Below are 10,446 nucleotides of genomic sequence, written 5' to 3'. Positions count from 1 at the left end.
GTTGAGACGGCTAGTGTACTGAAGGGTGCGCCACAAGCAGAATTTTCCCGTGTGAAAACAACGCTGCGGCCAACATGAAATAAACGCGTGCATGGGCATGGTATTATGGTTTGAGGTGCATGTCTCCTGTGTATGTATTTTTAAAGAGAGTTCAAATTGCAGGTAGACATTGTAGGAGAAGTCAGGGCAGACAGAGGACCAGGTGGAGCGATGAAATTTTAGCATTTGCCGGAGCAAGAAGAGACAGGTACATGGAGAGCGTCGAGTGAGACCTTTACACTGCAGTGGACTATATAGTAATGACTGATGATGATAGGTGAAGGTGGGTCTAAAACAACGTGGGGAATCAAGTAGGCAGGGGCACAGGCGTAGGTGAGATAAGATGAATACTAAATGTTACGGAGAGACATTGAATGGGTAGTGAAGAGGCGGTGGAATAGATCGGAGTCGTGAATGAGTGCCGGCAGAATAACGGTGACGAAAATCTTCCCGAAAGAGGTCTCTGGGGTGCTGTAGGAGTGGGTTTAGCTGCTTATCAGTGTTGGCTGTATTCAGTGGTGTGGATTTAGCTGCATAGCTGACTTAGACTTTCATATTTCGTGTACATGTACGTATACTATTTTGTGTTAGAGTCTGCAGACCCGCCTGTATTCTTACTAACCGCGTCACTCTTAGCTTTGAGCCGCCGAGACCGAGTACAGAGAAGTGAGGATGTTCACGAGAATGTATACAGAGAGAGAGAGAGAGAGAGAGAGAGAGAGAGAGAGAGAGAGAGAGAGAGAGAGAGAGAGAGAGAGAGAGAGAGAGAGAGAGAGAGAGAGAGAGAGAGAGAGAGAGAGAGAGAGAGAGAGAGAGAGAGAGAGAGAGAGAGAGAGAGAGAGAGAGAGAGAGAACAAAGGACACATACATACATACAGACTGACAGACAGACAAAGAACTAGTCCTTTTATCAAAGTTAAGGCCACTTTCTAGCACATTATCGTCATTTCTTAACAAACATGTAACTGAATGTTCTTTGGCAGAATGTACTCATCTCTTATTACCGTCTTCCCTCCCTTCTTTAACTCTCCAGTCTTCCCTCCCTTCTTTAACTCTCCAGTCTTCCCTCCCTTCTTTAACTTTCCAGTCTTCCCTCCCTTCTTTAACTCTCCAGTCTTCCCTCCCTTCTTTAACTCTCCAGTCTTCCCTCCCTTCTTTAAATTTCCAGTCTAACTCTCCAGTCTTCCCTCCTTCTTTAACTTTCCAGTCTTCCTCCTTCTTTAACTCTCCAGTCTTCCTCCTTCTTTAACTCTCCAGTCTTCCCTCCCTTCTTTAACTCTCCAGTCTTCCCTCCCTTCTTTAACTCTCCAGTCTTCCCTCCCTTCTTTAACTCTCCAGTCTTCCCTCCCTTCTTTAACTCTCCAGTCTTCCCTCCCTTCTTTAACTCTCCAGTCTTCCCTGCCTCTCCTCTTTCCCTTTACTCTCCAAAGCAAAGCCTGTTAGCGTGTGCAATAGATAACTAGATACCGGGCGACAGAAGGCAGGCAGCTTTCTGTAATGTTAAGAGACTCTACAATAGGTCGTTAGTGTAAAGCTTAACCCGTCCGCTGCGATTGGCACGTATTTCGCCCTCACTGGTAGCCTGGTAACATACAGTCCCAGGTCTTTCTCTGCCTCTGTGGTGGATAGTGGAGTGTTTCCCATGTGGTATTGGTGTGCTGGATATCCCTCCCAAGGTGCAGGAGTCTACATTTTTCTTCATTGAATTCTAGCAGCCACTTTTTGTTCCATTCCTATAGTTTGGTGAGGTCTGACTGTAGGAAATTCGCAGTCAAGGAGTTAAACAAAACTGGACCAATACAAGAACAGTCTGTTTTGCACTGCGCAGGACAAACAGACAAAAAAAAAAGTAAAACCGATTCGTCTGTATGGTCAGCAGGGTCCCCTCAATCCTGCTGCGTGGTAATGGTGCTGCGCCTCAACCGCGCCGCGCCGCAGCGGGCAGGGGGCGGCAGGGGGTGATAGGGGGCGGCAGGGTCCTCATTGCCTCGTCCTGGCGGCTGGTGTCTTGTCTATCAGTCACTTCCTGCCGCCACCCACGCCACGGCGACACCCCGACACCCACACCCGCAACCACGCCGCCACACTCTCGACCCCTCACTGTGACGTCTGACATGTTTCGGGGAATCACGTGACCTGAGAACGACCCTATGACCTGAGGATGCCGCTGTGATCTATATACACTGGCATGGTGTGTAACACTCTGACATAAGACTTACGTAATAGGATGTGGCTTGTTTGGGTGTTACTTTCGTCCGTATCACAAGCCCTCCTTCCCCTGAGGTCCGTTCCAGCAGTATCAGTCAGCCAGATGCCATTCCTTATGGGCTTTATATTCATCACTTTTAAGAGTTAATAGTTACAATGAATACACTCATTTTCTCTGTTCGTAGAGATATGGCGAAATATGCCAAGAAAAGTTAATGAAGGTGAAGTGTGCAAAAGCAGCTTAGACGCTTTCGTTAATTATGGAATAAGTATTTATGAATTTACTCTTAATCATGGAGAGCAAGGCACACGTTCTCGGCCCGCAGACCCCCTATGACCTAAATGATAGGACGCAAGACCTATCAACACAAAGATAACGGCCTGACGCTGACCTCGGGACCTGAAGATGACGCTATGACCTGCGGATGAAGCTGTGACCTGTTGGGGGTGGGGGAGGACTGTGTGAGTAGCATACGCCCTGTGACCCGAGACACAAGACTCGGTGTCACGGAGATGATGGTGTGACCTTTGCTCTCGAGGTCAGGATATGGAGCAGACTGATGACATGACCTACTTGGGGTGACTTTCTAACCTGAAATTGAAATGGAGATGACCTTATGACCACGAAATGACTGTGGCCTGTGGATGACACCATCCCAAAGGTAGCCCTCTGACCTGAGGATGACCATGAACTATGGATGTGATTTGAGTATTATTCTGTGACCTGTTGGTGGCGTTGTTCTGACCTATTAGTGAGTGGCGTAATGACCTGGACAGCTGTGACCTGCTTCAGATGACCTAGTGACCTTTCCTCTGGTGATGGCGTTGAGTCACCTGGCTGGAGGGGGGCGAGGGGAAGGGTCACGCTCACCTGCACGCACTCTGATTGTTCCTCTGTTTTGTTACACTTTCTCGTGTTTTAAATTTTGCTTTCTTGGGACATCTTTTGAGTGTGTGTGTTTGGGGGAGGGGAGGTAATGAACAAGTAACGAATGGAAGTTATCTGTATATTTTTACTTTGTTATTAATTCTAGTTTATCCTTTTCACTACGATACTAGATATATATTTTTTGTTCTGTATCATATGTGAAGTCTACGGTGTTATGAATCCCGATATCACTTACCTCTGTGCTTGATCGCTTGAACTGCTTTGCCATATAATTCATCCCAGCGACTCTGACTAAAATAATAATGGTGACCCGGCAACAACTTCATTCTCTTACCTCTGGCCTGCTTATCATGACATCATACAGTGGAGAGTTTTGTTACTAGCAATTTTAACCCGGTAGCAGCGATGGGCCAAATTTGTGGCTTTACCGTATACCAGCGACGGGCCACATTTTTGCCATGATATAACTCCCAAAAAATAGACGATGCATAAACTGATCACAAAATGCGTTGATATATATGTATTATGAAGTGGTTTGCAAGAGCGATGATTTTTTTTCTATTTAATTCGCTTAGAGGGGTCTTTAAGAAACATGATCCCCGCAGCTACCGAGTTTTAACAATCCTCTATTGATATAAAACAAGAATATCTCATTGCATTTGCTGTAACCTCTCTTTCGGCCACCTCCTTTGATTCTTTTTTGTAGGACCAGCGAGTAGCGGGCTTTTTTTTATTGTTTCCTTTTTTGTGCCCTTGAGCTGTCTCCTTTGTTGTAAATAAAAAAAACATGTGGGCAGAAATACATCTAGAGGTTTAACTGTATAGCTCAAGGAATGGCGCGATGCAACCGTTGCCAAATCGTGATCACTGGTTTTGTCCGTCGCAGAAACGTTATATAAAGGAGAAATGAAGGCGAGACAAAGAAAAGATGAAAACAGAAGAGGAACTTAATGTATAGGAGACAGATAATAGATAATACATAGAGGTCAGGGCAACGTTTGTAAATTGTCGTACCCAGCCACCTATGTTTGTTGATTTCCGACCCCAAACTACCTCCTCGACCCCAATAACTGCCTTCATATATAGTTATCGTTAAAATGGTTAATTATTGGTGTTTTCGGCAATAGCTATGACTCAGAAACCGGTAAATACGAGGCTCTGAGTACGATAATCTGGCAACGGTGAGTCAGGGTAAAGTCGGGGGCATACGCTACACTGTATATGGCCTCGCTGATCATCTCCGTCTCTTGATAATACATGGATATACGATACCTATAATAACATTCCTTAGATAATAACGTGTACTTATATAGCCTAAAGCAAGGGCATGATGGAGCTGTTGTTGAAGCTATTTTTTTCGAATCGTTGGAACGGAGTACAGTAGTGGGTGGGACTCACCGTTGCCAGATTATCGTACTCAGAGCCTCGTATTTACCGGTTTCTGAGCCATAGCTATTGCCAAGAAGCACCAACAATTAACCATTTTGACGATAACTATATGTGAAGGCAGCTAGTGAGGTCGAGGAGGCAGTTTTTGGGTCGGATATCGGCAAACATAGGAGGCTGAGTACGACAATCTGGCAACGTTGGTGGGACTGATGTGTAGAGTCAGGCAGTATTGAGAGGGTGGGTAGAAGTTACAGATGAGGAGAGCAGGCGATGGAGGAACGGGTCGCAGGATCTGTCACGTGTAGGATGACTGACCTCTTGCAGTGTCTTTATAACCTTATATATGTGTAGAGTATGTGTGTAGAGGAGGGTTGAAGAGGTGAGAGGTAAAGACAATAGGTAAGGTAGGTGTAGGGCTGAGGGGGACGGGGGCTGTCTCAGAGGGCCGCTGGGGGAGGAAGGAAGACGGTTACCTTTCGTAGCCACCACTGCAGTTAGGACTCAGAATCAAGGGAGTAAATGATAAAAGAATAGCTAAAGTAGTAAGAAGATAATTGTTGTCAAAATAATGGTTCATTATTCCACGTATGAACTATATCTTTGCTAACTGTCTTCTTTATGACTCTGCTCAGTATACCCGGGCAGCGATCCCTCTGATTTTTTTTTTTTTACAACAAAGGAGACAGCTCAAGGGCACAAAAAAAGGAAACAATAATAAAAAACCCGCTACTTGCTGCTCCTAAAAAGAATCCAAAGAGGTGGCCGAAAGAGAGGTCAATTTCGGAAGGAGAGGTGTCCAGATACCCTCCTCTTGAAAGAGTTCAAGTCGTAGGCAGGAGGAAATACAGATGAAGGAAGATTGTTCCAGAGTTTACCAGCGTGAGGGATGAAAAAGTGAGGATGCTGGTTAACTCTTGCATAAGGGGTTTGGACAGTAGATAGGGATGAGCATGAGTAGAAAGTCGCGTGCAGCGGGGCCGCGGGAGGGGGGAGGCATGCAGTTAGCAAGTTCAGAAGAGCAGTCAGCATGAAAATATCGATAAAAATAGAAAGAGAGGCAACATGGCGGCACTTTAGCTTCTTGGCGAGGGAGAGGCTGAGGACCGAACACTAAGGGCCTCACAAAACTGTTCCTGCAAAGACAACACAAGCCAAAGACATCAAAGTCCCAGAGTTCTTTATTCCGCCCTCTTGGAAACGTTCAAGTCTTAGGAAGGAGGAAATACAGTAGACAGAGACTGTTTCATGCTGGAAGGGATGAACGAACGAACATACTGTTTACCTTGCAAGGGAGTTGCACAGCATAGTGGTGATCTCGATTATAGAAAGTCAGCGAGGCCACGAGAGGCGTAGAGACATGCAGTCAGTACGTTCATAAGGATGGTGCGTACTAACTGGCGGCCACTTCTTACTTGTCCCCCTCCCCCCCAGATGGAACTTCTACCGAGGAGGCTGACCAGTGGACCAGCGATGAGGACCTGTCATCCCCCGCCGCCGCCAGCCACGCGCCGGCGCACTCCCTGAGCTCCGAGGCCGAGGACGACGTGGGCGGCATCTCGCTGGACTCCGAAGAGGACCATGGACGCAAGGAGGCCGAGGACGGCTACGAAGACTTATTTTATGACGACGACGATGACGACGACGACTACGAAAAGACGTACGACGACGAAGGCGAAGAGGTGCATATAATCGACTACGTGGGCAGGTTCAGGGGGGAGGAGAAGGAGGGCGAGGATCGCTTCAAGAGGAAGGTCATCTTCGGCGGCGGCGGCGGTTACGGCGGCGTGCACCGCAGCGGCAGGGGCGGCGGAGGCGACCCGTACGGACGGCGGCGCGACAACCCCAACTACCACGGCCCCGGCCCCGACTACGGCAACTACGGGTCATGGCCTTATGGACGCGGCGAGTACGTAGACACCAGCTCTTTTGACCGCGATGCCAACACGGAGACCACCACCACCACCTCCACCTCCACCGCCGCCCCTACCCGCTCCGCCAAGTCCCGCGCCTACGGCATCGTGCGCTCCTCGCCCGGCGACGGCACCGTGCCCTCCTCCTCTGGCAGGAAGAGCAAGACCGGGCGGCGCGAGACCAAGCGAAAGCTGTCCAAGGACCTCAAGTGGGAGATCGCGCAGTACGCCCTGCAGCACGGCACACGGCAGGCCGTGCATCACTACTCCCAACAGGTCGGCAAGCGGATCAGCGAGAAGAAGATCGACAAGTTCGTGCGGCGGTACCAGCAGCGGCAGGAGCGGGAGGAGTCACGCCAGAACTAGATAGTCCCTTGTAGCCAGCACAGCACCCTGCCCCACCCCCACCCCGCCCACGCTGCCTCCTCCCCTCCCAGCCTGGCCCTGAAGTAGTCTCCTAGGAACTATCAGCCACTCCCCTGTGCACCCCTCGCCTATCCATAAGCCCAGTCCAGATGTAGTCCCCTAGTGCCCAGCCCCCCGCTCACTCCTCGCCAACTAACAAGCCCCGCCCTTAGCAAACCTGCGTCCGCCCCTCACCCTGCCTCTATTCTTCCCTTATCCATTCAGAACTAGTCCTCTTACATCCCCACAGCCCTCCCCACGGTCCTCCCCTCCCAGCCCTGATCAAAACTGATCCCCTTACACCCCCCTGCCAGCGCGTCCCTCCCCCCTCCCCTGCTCCTGCTCCTCCCTTCCCCAAAACGCCCAAACACGCTGTACATACTTGCGCCTGACGTGATGACCTCCAGGTGGCGTCCAGGTGTCCTTTCAGTGATTTAGAGTTAACTAAGTCCCTGAGGTGTGGCCACATAACCCGCAGCAAGGCCCCGTCAGGATAGGTAACGTAGGTAGCCTTCTTGTACACAGGTGAACTTGTTATGAACCTGTTCAAACTTTTTTTCTGAACAGGTCAGGACAGGTAACACAGATATCCTTGTTGTATGCAGGAAATTTGCTTCATATCTTCTGAGCTTGCCAGGACGCAGCAATCATGGCTGTCAGCTTATCTTGGCGGGAAGATCTTGGCGCTTCGCCGCCGCTCCCTCGACCTCGCATGTTCCAGTAGCCACGTAAGAAGTATTACCTCACTCCTCGTACCTGGAAGAGAGAGTTCACCTGGAGTCTTCCCGCCACAGGTACAACAAACGCCGCCAGGCAGAAAACAGTCCTGTAAGGAGCATCCACCAATCCCTCGTAAATTGACCCGAGAAAAATGCAGGAAAACCCATGTAACCTTTAACGATCAGTCAAGATTTCCTTACCTCTTATCCTAATCCAAAATAACTCAACAATAGTTATCCTCGTAATGATCAAAAACAAAATAGGATTGTCTCAAGTTGTCACCATGTCTTACATAGACTCAGACCACGTCGTCCAGACTCGGTCTTCATCCCCTTGTAAAGAAACACACGATCACAAACAAAACATTCCCCGCCGCCTTCCATGTGTCAGGATTTTACCAAGCTGCCGTCATGTTGTCATTTTATCGCCTCAACTCTTCGTCCAAACTTTCTTGATAGCTAAAAACCCTTCACTCTGCTCCTCTTGTCGCAACAAGATAAGAATATCAATCACGAAGTCTCCCAGTTACTTTCCATAGGTCAGGATTGTTCCCACGTTGCTGCCGTGCTGTCATTTCAGTAGAGACTCACACACTTCCCTTACACTTCCCTTTGAATTAGTCTTAAGGTGAGTACAACGAATAGGTAACTTATAATCCATGTAAGGTAACATGTACCCCTTGCGGCACCTCTGGCACACACCTGCCGGCCTATACAGGTGTACGGCAGGTGTGTGGAAATGTGTAAAGGTGTGTGAAGGTGTTTGGCGGGTGTAAAGATTGTAAAGAAATGGTGTTGAGGTTGTCTGGCAGGTGTGCAGGCTTGTGTTAAGGTGCAAACTGTAGAGCATATGTGTAGAGGTGCAGGGCGGGTGTATAAAGGTGCAAAGCAGGTGTGTGTGTGTGTGTGTGTGTGTGTGTGTGTGTGTGTGTGTGTGTGTGTGTGTGTGTGTGTGTGTGTGTGTGTTGAGGAATAGAGAAGGAGGAAGACAAGGTGAAAAAAGGAGAAGGAAAGGTGATACAAAGTCGGAGCAGTAGCCGTTTTAAGGAATGTGTTAGTTGTTGGTGTTGTTGTATTAGTTGTTGTTGTTGTAGTTGTTGTTATTATATTTGTTGCTGTGTCTTTTGTTATTTTCATTGTTCTTTTGTTATTCTTTCCTTGTAGCTGGATGATTAGATAGTTTGTTGTTGTTATTGCTGATCTTATTATTGTTTTCAAAGAGACTAAAGAGAATAATAATTATATATAATCAATGAAACTAAGAAAAAAGTAGTGACATTTTTTTCAGTTAGTTAGATAATAATGGCTTTGTGTTTTTGTAGAGACCAAACACTACTAAAATATAAGAAGTAGGAACACCTAAAAAGGAAGCGATTATATTTCAGTAAGTTAGATGAAAAGTGTGAAAAATTAGAAAAAGAAAAAAAATACAAATCGGTTAGATAGACGATACAGGAAAGTAAAAAAAAAAAAAAAAGGAAGCAAAACGTAATTCACATACAAGCTTATTTAAGGATGTAAGTGTTCTACAGGTGACGCAGGTGTGAATATCAGGTGCTTAGGTGCGTTGGAAGGTGACGCGTTATCGGTGGTGGGGCAGGCAGTGAGGCAGGTGTGTCAAGGGTGAATCTGGCTGGGAAATGATAGACAGGTGTGTAGGAGGTCATTAGGTGTTTGGGATGACAAGACAGGTGCTAATTAGGAGGCAGGTGTAGAGGTGTCGCATATAGTCCTTGCTTATTGTGCATATAGATGTTTTTTTTTACGAATAAATGGGTATCATAATCACTGTCTCGTGTGTGTGTGTGTGTGTGTGTGTGTGTGCGCGCGCGTGTCCTCGTGTTTGTGAAAAAAAAATTAGCTTACAGCCATAACCTTACTATACAATTATATAACGTCGTCAACTTCTCATCAAGATTGATACGTAACTATATTTTATAATGCTACTGTGTCATGACAGGAACTAAAGCTAAGTATACGTGTACAATACCAGTAACGTGCACATCCATGGCTGGCAGACACACACACACCTTGGTCAGGTACACGCAGCTACGCACCAAAATTACCAGGCACGTTTTATTATATTTCATCATTTATTAAACTCACACATTTTCATTAAAGCTAAACCTAAAGACTTAGTAAACATATAGGTCGGTATTATAAGATACTATCCCTTCTCACATCAGCTATTTCTAAAGGCCAAAGAGGGGATCAATCGGGTTATAATGAGCGTTTCTTTAGGTTCACGGTACAGAAGAAGAGTTAAACTACCACCAGGGCCATAAAACTACTCCTGGAAATGCCCAAAACTCCTGCGAAAGGCTTGTCAAATATGTGTTCTTGGGCGGCGAAATGTCTTGTAATACGACCCATACAACACCAGTAGCGGGCGCACACACCACCGGTACACACACAGGCGTGGATTATGTACACTCAGTTATTGCTATGCACCTTTTTATCATTTTCTGAAGTTGCACTATCGAAATAAAGAATAAAGTTAAATATACATGCACAATACTAGAACACGACTGGTATATACACACACCATGTATCCATGTATAGATGTACGTTTACGGACTGCCACGAGTGTATTATTATGTATACACGTTTCGAGACTGATTTACGCAGACCTGTCATCATTATCCTGCAAAATATATATCATATGTCCCAAGCATGCATAGTCATTTCATGTATGTATGTATGTATGTATGTATGTGTGTATGCCATAATTTTAGTTTTTTTGCATATATACGTAATCATTGACGCCACTGGTTCACGGCATCAATACATATCCATCACTGACTTGAGTGTTTTCAAGAGAAAGTCATGAACAGCTCATGCCGCTAAACCAAAACACAAAATTCAACAAGTAAACTCATTAGTAAGC

The 10,446-nt window shown here is 46.7% G+C and overlaps 1 protein-coding gene across 2 annotated transcripts in view; it reads left to right on the top strand.

Moving 5' to 3' along the window:
• The window catches only part of LOC126992230 (uncharacterized), a 10,919-nt gene extending 684 nt beyond the window's left edge, over positions 1-10,235 (top strand). For both annotated transcript variants that reach the window (XM_050850892.1, XM_050850893.1), the window contains exon 2: positions 5,957-10,235. In XM_050850892.1, coding sequence (XP_050706849.1) covers positions 5,957-6,801 — 845 coding nt within the window. In that variant the 3' untranslated portion in view covers positions 6,802-10,235. The remainder of the gene's footprint in view (positions 1-5,956) is intronic.
• Positions 10,236-10,446: the final 211 nt, after the last annotated feature.

The sequence above is a fragment of the Eriocheir sinensis genome, unplaced genomic scaffold, assembly GCF_024679095.1.
Source record: "Eriocheir sinensis breed Jianghai 21 unplaced genomic scaffold, ASM2467909v1 Scaffold422, whole genome shotgun sequence".
In the NCBI taxonomy this organism is placed as follows: domain Eukaryota; kingdom Metazoa; phylum Arthropoda; class Malacostraca; order Decapoda; family Varunidae; genus Eriocheir; species Eriocheir sinensis.
This window is presented reverse-complemented; position numbering and strand designations above follow the sequence as displayed.